The 25515-nt window shown below is 41.1% G+C and overlaps 1 protein-coding gene across 1 annotated transcript; it reads right to left on the bottom strand.

The window, feature by feature from the left end:
• Positions 1–270: 270 nt before the first annotated feature.
• nup50 (nucleoporin 50) lies at positions 271–21109 on the bottom strand. The gene is given in 9 exon segments (XM_080754129.1): positions 271–689; positions 4277–4395; positions 6602–6686; positions 8823–9241; positions 9243–9510; positions 12611–12818; positions 15569–15652; positions 18590–18670; positions 20946–21109. Coding segments are annotated over 8 exon segments (1452 nt in total). The 5' UTR covers positions 18659–18670; positions 20946–21109; the 3' UTR covers positions 271–489.
• Positions 21110–25515: the final 4406 nt, after the last annotated feature.

The raw sequence follows: 25515 nt of genomic DNA, 5'->3' as shown, positions 1-25515 counted from the left end.
TACGTCTAAGACTTATTTAAGATTTGCACCATTCTTGCTGCAGGGCCAAGATGGCAGAGCTCTCTTAGACATTAGATCGTATTTGTATTTAAACCAATCTGCTGGGGGTTAAGAGTGTCGTATAAGACGTGGTTCACATTTTTTCTTTTCTTTTTGAATGGTCTGATTTCTACGGGATTGTGTGAGTGCTTTCCACAAATGTGTGTGGGGTTGAAAATAATCTCAACAAGGTCATTAGGTACCAAGCAAGGCTATGTCCAGGATTTGGGGGGGGGGGGCTGGGTTGTGTTGTGGGGTTTGGTGGTGGAGTCTGTGGGTTAAGTGGGCCTTATAAGCCAAATTACACTCGGTCGCACGGCGGTGGCACACGTCGAAAAAAGCAGACATACAAGCTCGCAGCGCGCTGCGGACGCGGTGCGTCGCGAGCTCTTATGTCTGCAATCTTCGGCGCGAGACGCCGTGTCGCGACGAGGTACGACGAATCGGGCTTCACAGTTTCTTCTCTTCGAGCAGTTTGTGAAGTTCATCGGCATCTTCGCCAGTTTTGACTCGGACGAGCATGGGGACGGGGCTGGTTGGGTTCTTGTCGTCCACGGGCGGGTTGGGCACACACACCACCATCACGTTGTTCTTCCCCATCCTGGAGCACGGCATGGAGGCCTGCAGGATTATGTTCAGCAAGATGTTTCCTGCGGGGGAGAACCAGCGACATTTATAATCTAGTTCCATCCATTTCCAGTCCATTTCACAACCAGATAAATTAGAAATAAAGCGTAATGCAATCCTAGTATACAGGATCACACTCAGTACCTTAAATCTAAATCTAGAAGGCTTTGGATTTAGATTTAAGGTATGGCTTTAGAAAACTAAAATGTAAGCTGCATTTTCCTTTACTTAAGAATGAATCTGTACCCAAGGTAAACAATCTCAAATAATGACAGCTGAAAGCCATGACTAAAGGGCCGTTTATACTTCCTTATCTTTGATTTTGTCTAAGTTTTGGGTGAGAGCATGTACAGTAATTGCGTCGACATGCTTGTACGGTATATGCGCGGGCCGACCCGCCCTCCGCTCCAATTCCGCTCCCGCTGGGGCCGCACGCCTGTATTGCACCTCGCATCCATGTTTGCATGTCGCATCACACAAGAGCAGAACAGAACAGAGAACAAACTATTCTCAGCGCGCGGATTTCGCTCTAATGTCTCTGTCATCCACACACGTTTTTTTTATACTAGTACTTTGTGTCAGTTGAGTTTCGAGTCGTATCGTTTGGCTCATTTGGCTGGCTGGTGATATAACTTAAGTGAGACGGATTTTGTCTGATTCTTGGTTCTTGATGAGAACGCACGCCACGGAGCTTTCCATGTTTGTATCATAGAGGTATGGTTGATATTTACAGATGTTGAAGAAAGACATCTTTCCACTCTTTTTGCAGAGGAAGTTATTCTCCTCACCTACTGCCCCTACGGTTCACAACGGTGGCCGCGGGTACTTCTTGCTATGAATCATACAGAAGTACGGACAGGGAGATAGAACAGATATCAAATGGACCAAATGGAAGAAATCTCTCTCCCCCTCCGTTTCTAGTGTAGACCTGCGGTCCTTACGTATTAATATGCATGGTATTTAAGGCAGGTACTAACAGAGGAAACAACAACCGTGTACAGAGGATAATAACATATGTTGAAACAATTAGTTTAGTGCCAACAGTTGTACCTGATGGTGTTAAACTAGTAAACATTTAATTAGCATCTTATTTCACAGGAATATCTGCCTCACCCGTCATGAATAGGTCTTGACTTTTATAATATCTCATAATAACATGAACTACAGCAGTAACGGCTCATAGCTGCTCATGCAGGAGGCATACACAATGAGACTGCAGATCTAGACGCAGTTCCAACAAACCACCACAAGGGGGACAGGTTTTTGTAACGCCCTCACGTAGAATGCAGCAGGTCAAGGACAACGCTGGTAATAATGATTAGAAACAGTCTGGAAAGCAGTGTGCCGGAGCATCTTAGCCATCACACACTCACTCAAGCTGCCTTTAAAGGGATATCGCTCTGAAAACACATTGTAGAGCTTATTGAGAGGACCTGCATGGCCTTAACGAGTTGAGATGAAACCCAGTTTGAAGACTTATTTATTATCATTACTGTCATTGGCTATTTTGGCTTGGCAAAAAATCAAAACATCAATCAGTTCTTTGGATCTTGACTGCAGTTCCATTGAAGTTGCTATGGCTTGTTGAAGGAAGGCAGAGTCAATCGCATCATCCACACACACACACACACACACACACACACACACACACACACACACACACACACACACACACACACACACACACACACACACACACAATACTTACAAGTCATAAAATATTACTAATGTTACATTTAAAATCTATCCAGTCCTAAGGACTCCTCAGCAATACGTTTCTTCTTTGTCTGCACTCAACCTATGAAACAGCACAGCATATAATATCATGTGGTCATTTGGTTCCTTTGTAAGTTAAATTCATTTTCTTTAATACAATAAAATGATAATTTGGTTGGGTTTTTTATTTCTTCCTTTAGGAATTATTCTGGTCTCCTCAACACAATGGATCCCAGGGTTTCCAGGAGGTGTCATGGCATTGTGTTTTACACAGTTTTCCTGTTCGGTTTCATTTTCATTTGATTTGATCAGCAGCAGATTTCAACAGAACCCAACAGGAAAAGTGGTACGCCACCTTCTGGAAACCAGTTATGCACAGAGCCGGTTGCTACAGAATAACATGCATAATTTCACTTTAAGACAACAAAGAGGTACACGGATATATAAACATGAAGCATAATGGGGAATAAATTGTGTGGCACACATGCTCAACCCACACACCAGGCAATTTCACTCATTAATTCCACCCTCTCTGGGTGAAGGTGTACTGGTGTGCAGTTGGAATGGAATGAAAACCATGAGTGCACTTAGACCTCTAAGCCAGTGGTTTTCAATCTTTTTCATATTAAGGCCTATAATTTATTCTGCATTTGAGCCATGGGACCACCATTTGATGAGCTTTAGACTCAACACGTTTAGACCCAAAACGTACAACAATATATATATTTTTTTTATTGTTGGATAAGAGTTTGTCCACAATTCTATGCGGTATCATGATTTGGTGCCATAGGAGAGATAACAGGCAAACGTTACAAGTACATTTTAACAAATCCACATTCTCCAATTGTGTAGAGAGTAGACTAAATTAAGTAATGCAAGTGTTTAACGATAATTAATGATTAAGAGTTAAAGATCTATAAGGCTCCATTTGGTATCATTTAGCTGGGACCACCTGGAACCCCCTCAAGGACCACTGGTGGTCCCCGGAGCACTGGTCGGAAAGGCAGTGTTTCCCAAACGTTGGTCCGAGAACCATTTTCGGATTGCGTGCCCACTTTTATGGGTAATATACTTTTTTTTCTGTTTCCTGCATTTTGCTTTTAGTAGTTATTTCAAAAGATTGTCAAAACAAATTCAAAAACAATTTTTTTCACGAATTGAAAATAAATTCAAACACTTTTAAAAAGAAGGATTTTTTTTTTTTTGTTTAATCTGAGAAATTACATACAAAAAAAACACACTAGTCAGACTAGTGGAAGATAAAATGTCTCTTTTTGGGTCATTGAGTAAGTTTGGGAACCACTGCTCCGAGGGACATAACTTTATACAACCACTATTGTACACTGTATGAATGGCTGTCCTACATAATGTACCAGGGACGTGCTGGCCATTGGGAAAAGCGGGACAACTCCCGAACGGCTGGTTCATTCCCAGCCGGTCCAGGCCGGCCATTAGGGGGAAAAAAATGTCTTCGTTCCAAGTAAATCATCACTGTCGGGCAGAAACCTTGTATCTCCAAGTTTCAAATTTACTTTGCTTCATCATACAAGGCCGTTGCACAAAAGTAGTGAAAACAGCAGATCTACAAGCACACAACGCCTCGCGGTGCGAGGCGTTGTGTGCTTGTAGATCGGCTGTTTTCACTAGTTTAAATCATTTTTAAAATGATAAATACAAAACAAACGGTTTTGGACATATAAGGTTTCCACCCGACAACGTCGAAATATAAAATAAAAAAAATTAGGGCCACTCCAACTCTTTTTCCCGGGCTGAATCAGGGACCCAGCACGTCCCTGTAATGTACTATGCAATATGATGGATGCCATGTTCACTGTTGATCAAGGAAGCAACCAAAAAAAAAGTCCACCAACTAATTTGATAGATGTTAGCTTACCCAGATTGGTGTCGGCCCGGACTATGATCTGGGTCTTTCCCTCGGGGGTCCGCTTCATGTGCAGCGTTCCAACTCCTTTCTCCTTGAACTCTGCTTCTTTCTTGTAAAACAGCTTACACCTGGGAGGAACCACAGAGGAACCCCATATAGTTTCATCGTTTGACAGCACAATCATCCTTGTATTTTGGATTCATGTCAATTTGTGTTTTCAGATATTTAACCACTTCAACCGTCTATACTTAATAAAGTTACTTTTCAGTCTGCACTTAGTCTGCTTTTTTCCCCTCTACACGAAACCTCTTTGCCGAAAATAGCTGAGCTTGTAGATCTGCTATTTTTGGCTAAAGTACTCAGAATATGGACACTAGGTCAAGTGCTTAATATAAAAGATGAGAAAAAGGGGTTTTATCACACAAAGATTTGGAGGACCCCCTGTAGTGACTCTGAGGACCCCCTAGGGACCCTTGCATTGGACTCATTTACAACTCCTCTGCCCCCACTACACACAGCACTCTACAACCTGAACCTTCCACCCTTTTGTGGCATCAAAATAAATACAAGTTGCATGGATGAGCATGAAAAGACTTGCCTTCTGGCGTAATTCATTATTTTACCGTACAGTTTAGGCATTTAGCAGACGCTTTTAATCCAAAGCGACTTACAATAAGCAGATACAACATCGCAATAATAAACAAGATAATAGGTCAGTACATTAACAGCAATATAACAATGTAAATGGATATATATCTAGAGAAAAACACAATATAATCAAGTTCTAAAGAAACCTAACAAACAAATGTTAACTAGCTTCATGTATGGTCATTGATTTTACTGTAGTGCTAAGGGTTTAGGTGGAGTCTGAAAAGGTGAGTTTTCAGTCCACGGCGAAAGGTAGCGAGTGAGTCCGTTGTTCTAAGTGCGACAGGGAGTTTATTCCACAACTTGGGAGCCAAGAGGGCAAACTGTCTCGGACGAGTGGATTTTTGCCCTGGAGTTTTTAGCGAGGGTTCGGTCAGCATCCCTGTGTTGGCTGATCTAAGTGAACGAGTGGGGGTGTAGGGGTTGATCAGCTTTTGGAGGTATGGAGGAGCCATACCTTTGGCTGCTTTGAAGGTCAGCATCAGTGTTTTGTATTCCATGCGGGCCGCAACAGATGCCGTACAGATGTTTACATCATTACATTAAAAAGAAAAAGTAGTTAAGTTAAGTGTCAATTTAAACGTCAACATTTTGATGTTTCGGCCTGGACAGCTAGCGTAGCGTTCCAGGCACCTAAGCTCAGTATAGCCCGACATGTCGCGGGTTCGAGTCCCGATCCAGAACGGCATTTGCTGCATGTCACTCCCCGTCTTTTTGTCCCCGTTTCCTGTCAGCCTACTCCCAAAATAAATCTTAAAATGTTGATGTTTCACAATCCATTGACCACATGGCAACCATTTTGTTCTTGTGTCATAGTAATGGGATGGGGAAACCCCATCCATTTTGTAAGCACACCGGCAGTGAACATTGCCTGGGAAGTCTTTAAACGAGACTTGTTCCACTGCAGAACGTAACAGAAAATTCAAACGGCAGCTGCGAGCAGAATGTCTGTGGTGTGGACATTAGCACAATACACTAAAATGCGTCAGGCAGCATAGCGCAAAGATAGGGAGGAAAGGTACAGACGCTTGGATGCTCAGCTCTGGCAGCTTGCTTGTTTGAAATATATTTTTTTACACAATAGGTTAAGAAGTAGATCACGTATTGTCTATTTTCACTACTTTAAAATGTTTTTTAAACAATAACAAAAGGAACAGTTTCGGACGAAGAAACGATGGTTTTCACTGTCTGGCACTGGGTCAGCTAGCCTTGGAAAACAGCTAACTGACCATGAGCCCGAAAAGATTGTACGCCCCGCTTTATTCAGACAGGTTTGCTAGAGGTTGCCATCTCTTCTCATATTCACACTGTGGTCAATTCAGTCTATGCGAGACCAGGTACAGATGCTCTGACAAAATATATATATATTTTCTTTTCTGAAATAGCAGATGCTATGAGATTGTAGATCTGATATTGGTGGTTAAAGTGGTTAAAAATGATTGAAATAGCTCAAATCTAAAATGACAGATATTTTCGCGATCTTTTCGTAGGTACATGGAAACCCACGTTGTGGGATTTATAGATTTCAATCTCATCTAGCATGAGATTGTCAAGTGAACGCCCTTATTTACCATCACAAACTAATGGAATTAATGGCGATCTAATTATTTAAAGGTTTTCCCCTTTCCTTACTTCTCCTGGGCATTCTCCTCCCCCTTCTGTCACATATATGTGTAACAAACTTACTTTTTTGAGTAAAAGGCATCTTTCTCCTTGATCTCTCGGACTTCAACTTTGGGAGGCTCGTCCGACTCCTCTTCTCCGTTCTCATCTTGAGAGACAAATAGGGTCATTAAACATTCACCATTTACCATTAGCACTATCCAACATTATCATAATTTCACATGATATGTAAAAAGACACATAACACGGTAGTAGTTACTAGTTACAAAAGAAACATGAACTACAAATGAGCTCAATCTAATAATTGGTCACATTATTTTTTACTTTTATTTCTTACCACTAATAAGAGACGCCTTCTATGTTCACCACTATTCAAGCCCTGGTCTAAAGCTTAATGATTACAAAATAAATCACATTAAGTCACATCATAATAAGCTGTTATCAGCAAGGCATTTTTCTCCTTAAAAAGAAATAATTACCATAACTGGAGCACATAAAACATTTTCACATCACCTATAACACTTCGGTATGGAGGCTTCCACCTTAATCGTTTACATTTTAGATGGCACATGATAATTGCTGACAAAATTCAAGGATAACACAAGCGAGTCAAACTCACACCTCTCTTTTCTATAATTACAACATCTGGTGTATTGTGCATGGGCTGAAGAATGAAAGCCAATTATCCGAAGAAAGAGAAACATTAGCCTACATGGTAATTAACCCATTTAGGCCTACAATTATTGAAATATTCAAAGACTTGCACACATTTTCACGATTTTTCAAAAATAGCAGATCTACAAGCTCGCAGCGCGGCACTCGGTGCCGCGCTGTGAGCTTGTATATCTGCTATTTTTCAATAGTTAAAGCATAAAATAATGGTTAAAGTGGTTCAAATCTAACGCGACTCGGGCGCGTTCCAGGTATTTGAGAGTTAAGTCAGAAAGCATAATGACCCTGCTCCTCTCTGACAGTTTTGGGGTCAAAAGTAGGGCTGGGTGATGCGGATAAAATCTGATCTACCAATATAAAATACCGTGATACTCATATGACGATAACATCGCATTGTGTGACGATATCTTTTTTTTCTCCCCTTCCCTTTCTGAAATGTTCTACAAATTTCAAAACCAGTATATCAACAGTCATCAAGTCATCAAGATATTTTGTAAGCTTGTAGATCTGCCATTTCTAAAATATTCGTCAAAGTAAAAACCTTTGAGGAAAACACGTATGCCATATGACCATATAACCAGATCAAAATATCCCAGACGATAGTTGCATACGCCGATATAATATTGATATATTGCACAGCCCTAGGCCAAAGCATTCTCAAAACCATGGACATTAATTTTGCATGACAGGATTTGCATGACAGGATTAGGTGTAGGAGTGCAACAGTTAATCAAACCAATTGATTATAAAATAATATATTCTTAACTGATCCCTATTAAACTATTTGATATCATAGGTGAAAGATATTTGTTTTATGTTGCGATGCAACGTGTTTGTAGACCTTTTTTTTTTTGTATATTTCATACATTGCATGAGTATAAAAAAAAATAATTTAAGTGGTTAATCAATTCATTGATTTATATATATATTTGTATACGCTTCTCGATTATTCAATTAATCAAAAGATGTCCATCAATGAAAGACTAAGCTTTAACCCATTTAGGCCTGAACACAATATGACGCAATATTTTATGCGTTAAATATTAACAAAATAGCAGATATACAAGCTCACAGCGCGGCACCGAGTGCCGCGCTGCGAGCTTGTAGATCTGCTATTTTTGAAAAATCGTGAAAATTAGAATTTTGACCCGGTTCTATAAGTGTCTTTCGAAGATTTTTGGAGAAAACCTATGTTTCTATGTCAGCAATCTGGCCGGCCATCGTCAAAGAAAAGGTCCTTTTCACTTAACTGGAGCTCAGTTAGTCTGTTCTTGAGAGACTACTATGTCAGTGGTGCTCAAACCTTTTCATGTGAAGGACCCCCAAAATGATATTTATTTGGCCACGGACCCGCATCTCAAAATATTTAGTTCCAGGGACCACCCAGAAGCAAAATTTGAGTTACAACCGTTCGCTTTGAAAATACATATATTCAAAGATTTGCACACATTTTCATGACTTTTTCAAAAATAGCAGATCTACAAGCTCGCAGCGCGGCACTCGGTGCCGCGCTGTGAGCTTGTATATCTGCTATTTTTCACTGGTTAAAGCAGTCAATAATTCTAGGCCTAAATGGGTTAAGAAAATAATTGACAGTTGTAGCCCTAGTTACCTGTAGGCTGGACAGCCTCAGCCCTTGCCCCGCTGAAGGAGAAGGGAGCTGCAGACGGCGCTGTGGCGGAGCCTCCAAACAGGGAGGAGGCTTGGCCAGAGGGGTTGGAGGAGAAGGAGAAGCCAGCCCCGGCCGGCACGCCGCCAATCCCCAGGTCCACCTTCTGCCCGAAGTTAAACGTCACGCCGGCGGGGACGGGAGCGGCGCCGCTTTTCTCCGGGGCCGAGCCCTCCTTATCCATGCCAAAGGAGAACGGAGGAGGAGCACTGCCGCTGGAGAAGGAGAGCGCCGCCGTGGCGGCACCGGCTGTTGGCAGGCTCCCCCCCTGCTTCTCCCCCGACGCCTTGCTGCTCTCTGTGCCTCCGTCGAGCGCCGTGGCGGATCCAGCAGCCCCGGCTGCCGCTGCCGCCGCCGCCCCCCCCATACTTCTTCTCGATGCTGGCCAGGTGCTGCTCGTAATCCTTGAAGATGGGGTTGAGGTCACACAGAGGGTTGTCGTTGACATGCTTGGTGATCCAGTCCCGCACCGAGCAGTTGAGTGCGGTGAGCTGTCGGCTGTACTCCTTATTGCTGCTGATACTACTGCTGCTGCCCGAGCTTTGAGTCAGGCTCGGGGTGGAACCATTGGTCTGCTTGGAAGTGATGTCAGCTGTGGGCTTGGAAGAGGCGGGGCCGTTGAATGTTAAACCTGAGATGAAGAGGGGGGGGGGGGGGGAGGGGGGGGGGGCAATGAGGAGAGAGTGGTATTCCGGTTATTTTGACAGCCATGTACAGCTTGAGATGCCAGGGAGGTAGACTCTGCCCCGTTCTCTACAGGGAAGAACAGAGGAGGAGGGGGAGGGTAGGGTAGTGTGGGGGGTGTCTGGCTCCGACTGCGTCTACTGGTGTAACCACGCACCCCTCCCCCTCCCCCCAACAGGCAGACAACACTGCTCATCTCAGCTGCAGTGCAGCCCTGTCATCCTGCCCTCGAGCAACGCACCGTGAAAGGAAAGAGCAGCCCCACACACGCGCGCGCGCGCAGAGCACATATGAACCACATCCTGCCGATTCAGCTCCATTAGCCTCCAATGCCAAACCCCCGGCCCTTAACAATGGAAGAGATTTTCAACTCAATTACATATCAGCAGAGGACCACCATCAGCCAATATCCTTCTGATGTCCATTTCAAAGGGTGAATTGACCTGCATCTAAACGACAGTAAGGGAACAAATTGTGGGCAAAAAAATAAGAAGGAAAAAAAAAAAAGATACTGTTGATGTTTGTTTTTTTATCTCTCTCATTTGGTTCAATCCCAATCATCCACCACTGACCAGTATGGAAATGTAGACCGGCAAAAGGAAAGAAAGACATGAATACAATACAAAAAAAAAGAAATTGCACAGCAAAGCTCCGGTAGGCATATTTCGCCAAGTTTCACTCCATGTGCTCATCATAAGGCTGTCTTTTCACTGTAAGTAAAGTTGTACAAAAGGGTTTCCCAAATGTCTAGGTGTGCCACATAATACTTAGATTGTATTTGACTTTATAAAACAGCCCTGAGTTGCACTGTACCGTTCTTTTTCTGTCTACACCAAATCTCTTTACCAAAAATGGCAGATCTACAAACTCACAACGTGCCTCCTTTGTGAGCTTGTAGATGGGATATTTTTTGGCTAATGTTTCCCCTCAGAAATAGGGATGCTGGGGTTAAACGTCAAATAGGTCGTTTTCAATCCGTCTTATAATAGAAACGGTTATTCTCTCACATTTTCCGTGTGACTTACTGACTTTCTGCACTGGTTCCCAAACTTTTCAGGCCGTGACCCCCAAAATAATCCGTTTTTAACTGGGGACCCTCACATTGACGACCACTAAAAGTTGAACAATTACATTTTGTATAACATGGCTCTATTGTGAAAATAGCGGATCTACATGCTCGCAACGGCTCGCGAGCATGTAGAGCGGCTTTTTTTCACAATATCTGCCTCTAATATTTGACAATTTGGCTAATGTTTAATTTACCATTTTAGAGGTATTTTAAAAGTCTGTAAATTGTACACTTAAACTTTATTTTGTTTTGTTTACTGTTGAGTGAGAAAACAATGTTTCACATTAAGTTAATCATCTGGGGCCCACGACCCACAGGTTGAGAACTGACTTACTGCAGTGGTTCCCAAACTTTTTAGCTTGAGACCCAAAAGAGACATTAGAAATTTTCCCAGGACCCAAAAAACTAGAGAAAATTACAGATCTACAGCAGACCTACAAGCTCAGAACGCAGCACACAAGATCTACAGCAGATCTACAAGCTCACAACGCAGCTCACAACGTGGCGCGAAGCGGCTATTTTCAGTACTTCTTAGACAATTGTTTTCTAATTTATGGAATTTCTTAGATTTATCTTTTATTTATTAATGAAATTACTTAAAACATTGCATTCATTTTTTTTTATTTTTTTTTATGAAAATCTTAGCTTTTTGAGGAAAGTTTTTTGGATTTTTTTCTTTTTAATAATTGAAAACTAAATGTAGTAAACAAAGATTAAGGGACCGATAAAAATGTGTCTGCGACCCACAAATGGGTCCCGACCCAGTGCTTGGGAACCAGTGCTGTAAAGTAATTCAGGGAATGCCGTGGATGAAAATGTTGTTTACAGAAGTGCCCCGAGCCAAACATGTTTGAGAACCACTGTCATACAATATTGTAATAATATGGTTCATGCACTCTACTTGGACCATGGAAGTGCTGCTTGCAGCGTTGTCAAGATCAGCTCGTCCCATCCGACTTCCTCATACAGTATACACATACGGTAGCTACAGAGATACCTTGGATTTATAGATCAGCATCACATAAAGCAAGAGATTTGCTGAAAGTGATACATGTACTGTATATTGTATATAAAGTACATTCCGCACTGGGGCGTTGTCTCTGCTACAAATGAGTAAATTAAAGTGAAAGTAATTAAAAGAGCATGTAAAACGTATAGTTGATATGATATTATATATCATTCAGCTCATCCCTTATTTACACTCTTGTGAGGCAAGCAAGTATTTAGTTAATCTGGCCAGGTTGGACAACTAACCATAACTAGTACATCTGCAGTCTTTTTTTAGTGCAGGTGTCAGGTAGGACACCTACTGGTTGACAAGTAGTATTGTATGTCTAAACATCATACGTGCCTCTTGAATGAACAGTGGAATATGGTCTCATGTGGGAAATCCTTACGGATTGCAGCTCTAAGCGCATTTAGACCTGAGACCGATGCTAAAAACCTCTGAAAATGATATATATTTTTTTATTCAATAAATAAATAAATCGTGTTGCCGGCGTTCCCGGATTGAAAGGACCACAAGCCCCCAGGGCCAGGACTTTTTTGCGTTATTCTTTTAGCTCAAATGACTAGTAAAAGTACTCAATTAATCAAGAAGGTATTCCAGCGTAAAAGTGTGACTAGGGCTGTCACGATATGACATTTTACATGACGATTAATTGTCACTCAAATAAATTGGCGATTAACGATTTAATTGTGTATTTGTCGTTGATAATTACATTTCTGTTTGGCTTTTAGGCTTTGAAGTTGCATATGGTAGATATGACACATAACCTAAATATACAAATACATTACTGACATATTTGACAACTTACTACTTAAAAAATAACATTGATAGTGGAAATAGCCGATCTACAAGCTCACAACTGTAGATCTGCTATATCCACTATTTCTGAAATTTTTCAACATTCACGATTATGACGATTATGACAAAATAATTGCGATAATGTCAAATAATCATGAGAAATGGTCTTACCAGGGGTAGTGCTAGCCGTTGTGGCAGGGGCAGAGAAACCACCAAATAGCGGTGCGGTGCTGTTTCCGTTGGTCAGGCTGCTGAAGCCCTTAAAGGCGGTGGTGGTTCCATTGCCAAAACCGGAGAACGCCGTCGTTGCACCGCCGGTAGCGTTTGCCGACAGGCCGGCGAATCCTTTAAACCCTTTGAAGGCTCCGGGACTCTCACCCTGAAATAAGAGGAAGGAGACGATGCATAAATAATGTATGAATGTGACACAAGAGGAAAGTTATAGCTGCTGTTTGAGACAGAAGAGGCACACAAACACGCGCACACGTTTCAGGGTGAATTTAGCCCTGATTCGACAGAGCAACAGACGAGATGCTGCTTAAACTGCCACGTTGCAGCAGTGCAAGTGAAATGTTTGTAAATATTGGTGTACCCACCTGCTCTGCTGTGTTGCGGAACCTTATGTACAAATGTATGTGTAGGCTGTCTGATTCTGCCAACAGTGTAATTTTAATTTTGACTAACCCTCTATGGAGTTCAGTCAGGTTTGGTTCTAAACTATGGAACCATTGGCGTGTGAGCCTGTATATGCATCTGTGATGCTATGTGGACTATGTCCGCCTTTGTTTGTTTCTGTATTGTTTGTTTGTTTATTTATTTATGTTGCTATGGACCAAGTGTCCTTAATAAAGTTTGATTGATTGATTGAGAGACGACTGCACAGTAAAATCCTCAGTTCCAATTTATCCAAAATAATTTGTACACTCCGAGTTAAATGAACACTCAGGATATTACAGTGGGAAGGTTTTCCCAGAGGGCACCCCTAAAATCTACCCTGGCAACTCTATAGTAGGCAATCAGAGAAAAAATCTTTAGTGACATTGCAAACTATTTATTTGCCAACTACATCCTTAGGTACAGGCTGACAAACTCTTGCCTTGGGAGAACTTGGGAGGGATACATTAACTGCGATCTGGGCCTTGACTGCTAGTCATTGCAGTCATGACACTGCATTTTTTGTACAATATGTTCATCTCTGTGTGGCAGCGGAAAAAATGGGGGCATTTATTGCCATCACTTAGTTCTCTTGTACAAGGGCTTCATTTTGCATAACACATCATTTTTATTTTTACATAATGTGAAGTATTCCTGTATTGAATTTCTTTCACCTGAAGCCAAGCCCTGGCCTGTACCTCAGCACTGAGTCTAGTTACTTTGGTGAGTACAAAGACACTATTAATTCCATTCAAACTGTTTTGATCAGACCCCATCTAAACGTTAATCCAACTTGCCGCTAGCTTCTGTTAACGTTACTATTGGTCCTAGTAGTTTTATCTACAAAAAGATAAAAAGGGTGTATCTGTGGAAATCAGATCTGTATTACCAAAGTATCCAAACTTAAGTTGCATGAGCCAACGATACGCACAGGAGTGTTTGATTTGCCTTCAGTCAGACTCGGATGAGAATTTTAAAGATCAAAGACATTTTGAACATCACTCACAATGAATATTATTCTCTTTCTGTTCACTGCAGGGCTTAACTATGATGTAATCCTTGCATGATTCTGACATAAAGAGAACTTTATATACGACTAGTTCCCACATATCTTCAACATTGAAAAGATTCTTATAGTTACTATAGGAGAGTCCATGGTACTAGAGTATAGAGTACCATCAGGACACCCTTAAGTGGTGTTGTATTGGGAGGCAACCACAGTAAAAAAATTAAAAAAAAATTCCACCATGGCCAACTTCTGGTAACCATGGCAACCTAGACCTACTGGAGACCGCAGAGGGGTGCAAAAAAGCAGGCAGAAGTAATATCGTTTTTGATTGGCTGAATGACAGCAAACTGGTGTTGTGGTTGAATAATCTCACTAATAGGAGTAATAGAGCCGGCAGCAGATACACCTCAGACACATACCTAATTAAAAACTCATTGGATCTAAACGGATGGGATATTTTGTATTAGGCCCGGCAACGATTTTGTAGAGCAGTATTATGATGCCTTGTTTGGACTGGCTCCCGCATAACTTAGTACACTTCATAAACTGCATTCTTCTTAGATTTGCTATATAGACAAAAGTTAAAGGAGTAGTTCACCACTTTTCAACCTGTCTTCATATAATAGGTCCTCACTAATGTTCATGATAAAATAGCACAATTTTTTTCTATTCAGTATGGGTCTCATAGGAGAGCTGTCAAATCCTTCATACCGGTGACATCATCGTTTGCCAAAAAAAAAAATAATAATATTTTTGGAAAAAAAAAAAATGATTTTTATTATCACAAGAACAATGGCTTCCACTTTAACATTGCAACTTTTTCAGGAATAGAAAGCCTGCAGTTTCTATTAGCTTGCATTTCCGATTGATGATGTCACCGGTAGGAAGGATTTGACCCACCCACAGCTCTCCTATGAGACCCAAACTGAGTAGAAAAAAATTGTGATGTTTTATCATGAACATTAGTGAGGACCTATTATATGAAGACAGGTTGAAAAGTGGTGAACTACTCCTTTAATTACCATCCTGCCTTGCCTCCTCCTTGCAGCAAACTCGTGTGAAATTGCATCATGTGAAATTGCGTTAGACACGCACATTCAACTGATGAACAAGCAAGAATCAAACATAAAAGGCAGCAGGCTGATGCTAACTGTTCCCATCAACTAAGCCTAATGATCACCATGTTTATCTTTAAGATCTCTGAGGATGTATTTGGGTATGAGACACAAGTCAAACTTTAAATATTTAACAGCTGCCTAATTGGGAACATGTGTATGCAGGACCACTGGCAAGTAGAAGATTTGGTAGAACACTCAGAACATATAATTCACTTGTATCTGTGAGTTAGTGTGCAGTTTCTCTGCAGTTTCTCATTGTTTTTTCCAAAAACCTGCACATCATGAGTTGTCCTTGGTGTGAGTTTTCTTCTGTCTGCAAAATGTTAAAGCATGCGGTAAAGTACCAACCTCTCCTGCAGCGGTTCGACGTTTCGCCTTCTTAATCGGACGGTTTTTCAACACATCCTGGCTGGCAATGGAAAAGGTCCCTGCCTGCAGGACAAATAGACACACAGGGGTCAATGAATCAATAGACTTCTTCCAACTTGCAGCAGTTCAGCTGTGAAAATAGTACATCTGCTTTGCATTCACTTGCTGCAAGGCATACAGTCCTTCACTTGACAATCAATAACATATTCAAATGGATAAAATAAAAACGAAACGAATGTAGTGGGTACAATGTGAAAGGTGTAAATTCGGGTCAAGAAACTAGTACCGCTCCCATATATGACGGTCGGAGAACAGCACAAATACAGTGAAAACACCTTGCCTAAAAGGAACAGAACTCATGCACACAGCACCTCAAAGTGTGCTATGATTATAGTTTGTAATCTTTTATTTGTCTTAATTACCTTCTGATTCTATCGTAGAATTACTGTTTTGCTATTGTTGCTACAATGTTGAGGGACTAAAACCATATAATGTATTCTACTATTCTTGTGTACTCATATGAGATGTAATAATATTAAAACTCCTGCATTTTGAAGGAATGTCTGGCTGTGATCCAGGTTGGTTATTAGGATTTGAGCCCATGTCATGACATTGCAGCAAAGTCTATGCCTATGAAGTGCTATATACATACAAACTGTTATTTCAGAGATAGACTGTTGTCATCTGTTAACTAGGGAGGTGCACATTTATAATTTACTCCAACTAAACCTGCACATTTCAGTATATAAGGACAACCTCATTGGAAAAGAATATTGAGAATAAGGCCATTTTAAACTAATAGTAAAATAACGCAAAGCTGAGTGATGATGAGCATGCCTATTAAGGGGAACATAAGAAAATCTGCAAAGTAAATCGTTACCAAGAAATTTCTTCACCAATGTGTTTCTAAAGGTGTGTAATATGTACTAAAAGGTTGAAATTCAACTCCCGGGGGAAACCTCATAAAAAACTGATTTGTGTTTGTGTCCCATTAACTTTACTATACAGGAAAAAAAACGCAAAAAATAAATATACTTTAAGTAGCATGTGAGGGGTCAAACTAGGGGTTTTTCATGATGCTGAATCCATTGCAAGCATTTGTTTTGCACGAAAAACATTCCAAAGGCTACAAATGGCCCACACAAAACGGTGAAAAGTGATGATTCATTACTAAACCATCGTTTTGTGGGTCAGTTTTTAGCCCAAGGAATGTTTTTCATGCAGAACAAATGCTTGCAATGGATTTAGCAACATAAAAAACCCTAGTTTGACCCTCACATGATACTTAAAGCAGATCTATTTTTTGTAATTTTTTTTCCTGTATAGTAAAGTTAAAGCTATACTGTGTAAGTTGCTCAACTAGTGGTCAGTAGCGTCCGCGTCTTTCGGCCGTTTTTCGCCGCGGACCGGGCCTCACACCCCCGCGTCACCCCCGCGTCTGCCTCCACCTCGCCGAGATCTATCTTTAGAGGGGTCCCTGGTTCCTGTGCGTTCAGGCATTCCGGAGAAACGGAGTGTTTCACCCGAGTATAGATAGAGACACACGGGCGCCTACAAATATGGCCGCCCTATTGTGATAGCTAGCGACCCCACTTCAAGATGCGCTGTGATTGGCCGGCAGTGTATAACCCTCGCTGTGATTGGCCGATAGTGTATGATGACGTAATTTTTGCGCGAAAACCGGACCCCGGTCAGGATCATAGAAAACATATAAAGAGAAGGCTTCAGAAGCTGAAAATAACGGAGTGGGTGTTCTAAAACTTTAGCGATTTAAGAGTTAGGACAATTTTAAGATTTGTTTTATAAAAAAAGTTAAATGGTACAACTTTAATGGGACACAAACACAAATCAGTTTTTTATGAGGTTTCCCCCAGGAGTTGAATTTCAACCTTTTAGTAATATTATTACACACCTTTAGAAACACATTGGTGAAGACATTTCTTGGTAACGATTTACTTCGCAGATTGGTCAAATATCTTATAAAATCCCCTTACTATTGTAATCATTTGTGTGATGAACTGGGTTATTTTTTTATTTTTTATTTTTCAGATGGACAAGGATCAGAGTGCCAGCGGGCAGTAAACAAGCAACAGTCGTGCTCTAGAGCTGGTGGTACTATAGTTCAGCAGAGGTGGGCAACTTTGATGATAGAGAGGGACACTATATTTCCACACTCAGTCCAGTGGGCAACATTGCATATTGTTACTGTCGAGCAGAAACCTCTCATCTCCAGTAAGAGTAGTAAAAATAGCCGATCTACAAGCTCAATTTTTGAATTGGAATCCTGAATTATCTTTTGTTATTTTTGAATTGGAATCCTGAAATGTAATATTTTGATTTAATTTCAAATGCATTTATTTATACTTAACTTTATGAACTTAAATACATTGTACATAAAAAAAAAAATAACGTTTTAATAATACTATACTACTCATTCAGCTACCAATATAGACTGAAAGAATTAATAAAAAAAGAAGAAAAAAAGAATTGTGACAGCTGAAATCAATAATATCAGGATTCTGATATAAAATTGCGGGCCACATTAAGTGAAGATGGGGGCCGCATGTGGCCCCCGGGCCGCCAGTTGCCCATGTATGCTCTATAGGGTTGGTTGTAGGGCTGTCACGATATGACATTTTACATGACGATTAATTGTCACTCAAATAATTGGCGATTAACGATTTAATTGTGTATTTGTCGTTGATAATTACATTTCTGTTTGGCTTTTAGGCTTTGAAGTTGCATATGGTAGATATGACACATAACCTAAATATACAAATACATTACTGACATATTTGACAACTTACTACTTAAAAAATAACATTGATAGTGGAAATAGCCGATCTACAAGCTCACAACGTGAGCTTGTAGATCTGCTATTTCCACTATTTCTGACATTTTTCAACATTCACGATTATGACAAAATAATTGCGATAATGTCAAATAATCACGATTAGACGATTATGTAATAATTGTGACAGCCCTAGTTGGTTGACCCACCTCCTCGCCCTCATCCTCCTGGTCCCAGTTCCTGTCAGTCAGCTCCTTGTCAGCGATCCTCTTCGCCATCACAACTCTGCCCTGCAAAGATGCAATAGGTAACATTAGATAGGATAAAGCTCCACTGGCTTCAGTGGCTTGGGTGGGAAAATGTAGTCGGTATATTGTCTTAATCGCTTAAAAAGGGGGCATAATGAAAGCCTAGGATAGTTTTCTAGTTTGTTTTCCAGTTCAGGTCAAATACTACAACAGGGTTTTTTATTTCAAATTAGGATTGGAGGATAAACCCAGGGGGTAGAAACATGGCAGGCTGCATACCTTGGCTGACCGTAGTACATTGTGATATAAGCAACACAGATGCAGTTAATCAAATTCATAAATGGTGAGTCAAGATTTCATTGTGTGCTACTGCTAATTGAATGTGTGTTGACAATTACGGTTGACTACTGTCTATGCATGAACATTGGCTTAGGGCAGGCCTAAAAATCTAACATGCCAATAATGTATTTGATTAGCTGCCAATGTGTTGCTTAGTAACCTGCCATTTTAACCTGTATGGAAAGCCAACTACAGAGTCAGACTTTCGTGCTCCTTTAGGTCCCATTTACAATGTAAAAATAGCCATTCCACAAGCTCACAACAGGTCACTGCGACGTGTGTTTTTTGTATTTGTCACATAAATAAGACAACAAAAATATTTTAGTAAATTGATTCCGGATGGGGGGACCCAAATCCAACCGGAATCAACGGGGGTAAATTTGTTGTAATCAAATTATTGTCTTAGGAATGCGACAAATATAAAACTAATATTATTGAACTCCAGTCTGAAGTCTCCATGGCGTGAGTAATCTATAGAAAAAGTGTCATTTTGGGGGTGAACTAACTACTCCTTTAAACGGAATATGAAAGCCAAAATCTCAAAGCGCATGACTGAACTTTTCCTGCATGTAATACATATAAATGCAAACGTGTAGTGGCACAGAACAACGTATGACAAGACACAGACAGGCATGCAACATTATTTAGCAGCCCATTGTACAGTTATCATAGTATCACTGATATTTTTACATTTATTTATAAATGAGCTTAAAAGAGTTTGATTCTATGGGAAACATGCTGGAACTCTCAAATTCTCACACCACCACAAATCCAAACATGTAGTATTATGTACACGTCTGATATTGCCGTAAAACAGCGTAAACCAGTGGTTCTCAAACTTTGTAATGTCAAGGAGGACCCCCAAATTGACACCGAGTTACAGACCCATAGGGTCCATTTGGTTCCTAACTACCAGTATCATTTAGCTGGGGACCACCTGGACTGGAACTCCCTCAAGGGCCCCTGGGGGTCCCAGGGCCACACTTTGAGAACGGATCGCGTAAACCAGAAATTCTCAAACCTTTTTAGGCCGTGACCCCCAAAATAAACATATTTGAACTGGGGAACCCCACCCTGACAAGCACTTGGAATTGTAGGTATTACATTTAATATGACTCGGTTCCATGTAGATCTGCTATTTTCACAATATTCGCCTCTTGCTTACTTAATTTGACAGTTTGGTATTAAAACAGTCTTGAAAGTCCTTAAAATGTCACTTTATAAATGTGCAGATACCTGGCCTGTATACACTTATACTCTGTGTTGGTTTGTTTACAGTTGAGTGAGAAAAGAAATTACATTAAGCTAATCATCTGGGGACCCCACAAAATAAATTGGGGACCCCACTTGGGGTCACTCACAACCCCACGTTTGAGAACCACTGGCGTAAACAATCCCCGAAATGACCAAGAGCCGAGTCAAGAACATGTCCAACAACTAACAGACGGAATAAAAACGCATGTTGTCCCAGGTTCAACCCACATGTCCTGCTGCTCTTTTACTGCACATATTTATGCTCCGTCGTAACGACGGTGTCGCGCGCCGAAAATAGCCAATCTACAGGCTCACCAGTGAGCCTGAAGTGTAGCCTGTGGTGCGCTTGTAGATTTGCTATTTTTTCCAAAAGGTTGCTTAGCCAACACCGAAACCCAAGCTGCTAGCATCAACTTCCTTCCGCAGCTAGCTAAGAAGCCAGGAAACCTGAGCTAAGCTAAGTAGCTAACACACCAGACACCATTAAAAACAATTCATATATATTTGACCAATTTAAACATACATGACACGATTAAAAAAAAACACGTAGCGTAGAATACTGTCCTCAACTGAACAACATGAGACAGACGTTGTAATTATTAGCATAGTTAGCATGCTACTGGAAACTATAGCGTCACGTACACACACACACACTGGACTAGTTGTTAGCACCATAGCACACGTTTGTTTTGTTTTTGTTGCCTAATCTTAAGAGGGGACGTACCGTTGTTGTTTCTCCTTAAACGAAAATTCCACTCTGTATCTCTGAATGTGAGTTAATTCCTGGATAGGGTGAAACAACCTTTTAAATGGGTGTTGAGGGGAATAAACAGCTACTTGGTGGTGGTGTGCTGCTGCTGCTCATTTGAATAAGGCTTTCTCAGGCCGCCATTTTACACAACACACAGTTTCCGCATAAATTCACGCGACCCCGCCTCCTTGCGCGTGCGCACCGTCTATCTATGTGGCTCCTTATCATGGGACTTGTAGTCCATTACTAACATCATCCTGCCAGTGGTGGAAAAGGTACTCACTACTCACCTATTATTATACTCTATGGCAGGGGCATTTGGACTCTATTGGGGGCCTTCGACGTTTTCAGACCAAGGACTTGAGAGATGGAACACAACCTGTCCATTGTATTTTCTTAGTTTCATTGTTTGACAGCACAATCAACAGTGTATTTTGGATTCATGTTAATGTGTTTTCAGATATTTAACCACTTGAACGGTCAATAATTAATAAACTTGACCTTTCACTGTACTTTTAGTCTGCTCTTTTCCCCCTCCAAAACTCTTCCAAAAATAGCCGATCTACAAGCTCACAATGGCGACAACGCCTCGCGCTGCCAGGCGTTGTGAGCTTGTAGATCTGCTATTTTTGGCAAAAGTTCTCAGAATATGGACGCTAGGGTTCAAGTGGTTAATATAAGAAAGGGGGAAAAAACAAGTTCCTATCACACAAAGATTTGGAGGACTCCCCGTAGTAACTCTGGGGTCCCGGACCCCCTGTTGAAGACCCCTGCTCTATGGTAGGCCTACTCACATTTTTACTTGTAAATAAATGTAGCCTATCAATATGCCTACTGCACTGTAGAAGTACTCTGTTACAAGTAGAAGTACGGAATCCAAAATGTAAAAGTACAAAAGTATTCAATCAATAGGTTTCTATTGTAATACCATTTATTTTTTGCATCGTGTTTTTTACATTTTTTATTTTTATTTTCTCTAGTAGGCCTACTGTGTTCTATCTGTCATTCAATGTTATTTGAGTTTAAAATGTGCTTACTTGAGCTTATCCTTTTAGTTGACCTTGTACCAGTGAAGTGAGTGAACTGTACTGTCATGAAACTACCTTTTCCTATGCAAACTTCTAATAAATTAGCCAGTAGCTATGCCCCTCCCAAAAAGCTTTTGTCCAATGCTAGCTTAGAATAACTTCCTGCTTGCCAAGGTTTGCCTTGGCAACAGCCTTGGCAAGCTGCCGGTTGCTAAGCTAGCATTGGACAAAAGCTTTTAGGGGAGGGGCATAGCTACTGGCTAATTCTTCAATCAATCAATCAAAACTTAAAGTACCAAAAGTAAAAGTACTGATTATGCAGAATGTCCCATTTCAAATAGGATTTTCAAATGTAAAAAAAAAAATCGTTTTGAAAATAGCAGATCTGCAAGCTCACAATGTGTCCCGATGTGACGCATTGTGAGCTTGTAGATCTGCTATTTTCAAATGGCCGAAATGTATAGGGCTGAAGTGGTTAACATATGTTTTGTAATAATCAAAATCTACAAAAGTAACAAACTAAAGTTTTCAAATAATTACAAGTACAATATTTGAGATGTAGTGGAGTAGAAGTAAAAGTACTGGAAATTAGAAATACTCCAGTAAAGTTGTAACCTACAGTATTTGAATAAATCTACTTAGTTACTTTACACCACTACATCCTGCACTTTGAATTGTAGTTCAAGGGCAATAAAGCATAGGATGTTGATGAATAATAAAGCCACTAAACAAACAAACAAAAAAATAAAAGGTTTTCACTATGTTTTTCTTTTAATTGCGACCGTAGGTCGCAGTTACTTCTATACTATCCAAACCTCCACCGGCTGTCAGTCTGTCAGTCCGTCAGTCCGTCACGTCACTCGTCACACGTCACACGTCACACTTTCCCCCTACTCATATCTCCACCACCGTTGGCCCGATCCATGCCAAAATTTCCACACAAACTCCTTGCCTGCCAAACTACAACCTCCAAGGACCCCGGGTCCCTGGGGGACCCCCAGGTGTAAAAAATGACCAAATGTGCAAAAAAGACCAAATGACCACCCCAACGGGGCTGCACACGGGGAATTCCCGGGGACCACCGACACCTGGTGCTCCAGAACGGATGCAAAAGTGGTGGCGCCCCCAGTGGAGGACCCCCTCCACTGCAGCGCACATAAAATGCCGTAACTCGGGCTAGAAGCGACCGGGAGAGCCGGGGCCGGTACCTATTCGTCCGCTTCGGCGGCGCGGAGACCCCACCCCTCACTTCTCACATGGCCCTCTTCTAGCGCCACCATGAGGCCGATTCTTGCAAAACACATTCTTGGACACTGCTCATACAATTTTTGCCCTAAAATCACGCAAATCGGTACACAGTATGTCTACACTCATGTCATCAACTTGGATCTGTCCCATATAGCGCCACCTTCAGGCCGATTTTTTAAAACACATTTTTGGACACTGCTCCTACAATTTTTGCCCTAAAATCACGCAAATCGCTACACAGTATGTCTACACTCATCTCATCAACATGGATCTGTTCCATATAGCGCCACCTTCAGGCTGATTTTTAAAACACATTTTTGGACACTGCTCCTACAGATTTTGCCCGAAAATCACGCAAATCGTTACACAGTACGGCTACACTCATCTCATCAACATGGATCTGTCCCATTTAGCACCACCTTCAGGCCGATTTTTTTTAAATATTTTTGGACACTACAATCTTTGCCCTAAAATCACGCAAATCGCACAGTATCTCTACAGTCATGTAATCAAAAAGCATCTGTCCCATCTAGCGCCACCATCAGGACGATTTTGGAAAGACATTTTTTTTGCCTATTTGTGGAGATAAGCGACCAACGGTCGCTTATCTCCCGATTAGGGAGTCTTACTGGTATATTGGCATTTGCTCTGATTATTCATTATTATTAATTACGGCTGCTCAAGCTTTTCCAAGGGAATTTGAACATAAATGATGTCCCTTCTTTCTGCCTGGGCTTAACCTTGGAGAAGATTGACCTATACTGTGTTTGACAAATGCCATTTGGGCTAATTATTTTTTAAATGAATACTGTCTAAAATAGTAAATCACTTAGGACTGGAGCATGACTTACATGTAGATGTGAGCATTCAAAAGTTACAGGCTACATGTTGGAATATTTTAATTTCTTTGAAAAGATGGGCAGTGACTGCAAACTTTGGACAGTAAATGACATAGATAAATGTGTTCTTTAATTGGTTTATCAACCTAAAGCAATATTTATATCTCTTGCTATTTCTATTCCCATTCATTCATATTATTATTAGTATTTTACCTTTTTATCTAAGATACGAGATAAGGTATTTTATTTCAAGGCCATGCAATTATCTAATCGACAATAGAATCAATTACTTTGTGAACCTAAAATTAAAAGGAGGATCACAATTATAAGCTATCTTTTATGTAGAACTGCAGACTGGTATATTGCATATCACTGGTTCTCAATGGTGTGTCCCCAGCTAACCTTTAGGAACCAAATGGACACTTACGGGTCTGTAACTTAAGATTTAAATTAACACTGAGGATTTTACAGTCTAGATTGGGGCCATAAGATCAACATCATATGAAATGGGGGTCCATGGCCTAATGCACTCTGGGGGTCCTGTCCTTTAAAAGAATAAAGGTTGAGAATCACTGGGATCACTGCGACCAGACCAGCTTATAACCATATATGACAAAATAGCCTCCATTACTCTTCATGCCACCATTTAAATGGGTCCAAAATGGGCACACATGGAGTGACAGCACGACCAATTCTCCTTTCAGCTGGAGTGATTGTGGGATTTGCCAGCCAATCCATTACAGCTCGTGCTAGAGCTCTAGTGCTGCTGTGCGTTTCGGGGGCAGCAATAAATCGGGATGCACAGAGAGGCTCCAGGGATGGAGGGTAAAATGGTGCAGAGTTGGGGAGCAGATGGCTTGTCTCCAAACTCTCAGGATCCTAGACTGTCGTGCCAAATAGGAACAGGTGCTGGAGAAAGTAGGAAGTGAGCTAGGGGCCCTGGTGGCAGCAGGAGACCCTTGACCAGCTGGCGAGGAGAAAATGGAAAGGATTGGCACCACAAAAAAGGGAAAATTGTATAACACCCAAATTATATACCCCGTAGAATGACAGTGTTGCTTGCTGACAAGCACTGATTTTCAATCGGGGGGAAAAAAGTTCTTTAGTTAGTTGGTTAGTTTAGTTTAGTTTGATTATCTTCACCAGTATCCTTTTTTTGGAAACTATATTTTTTCAAGCTTGAAAATGTGGTTGTTTTCAGCAAGTGTCACTGTTGTGCGATGAAGTACCTGTATATAGTAATTTGGCTTATGAGGAAAGAAGAGGGTTAAAAACCCCTCCGATAGAATACAATCACTGTCGTTGAAGGGAGGTCCCAGGGAGTCCCCAGCAAAATATCTATGTCATGGCTATGCACCTCCCACCTCTTTTCTTAGTTTTTCTCTTTCTGGAAAAAATCGAAACGATGGAGCTTGCACAATAACAATT

This window comes from Nannobrachium achirus, assembly GCF_963921795.1.
Source record: "Nannobrachium achirus genome assembly, chromosome: 23".
Lineage (NCBI taxonomy): Eukaryota > Metazoa > Chordata > Actinopteri > Myctophiformes > Myctophidae > Nannobrachium > Nannobrachium achirus.
The sequence above is the reverse complement of the archived record's forward strand: the minus strand, read 5'-3'. Positions and strand labels throughout refer to the sequence as shown.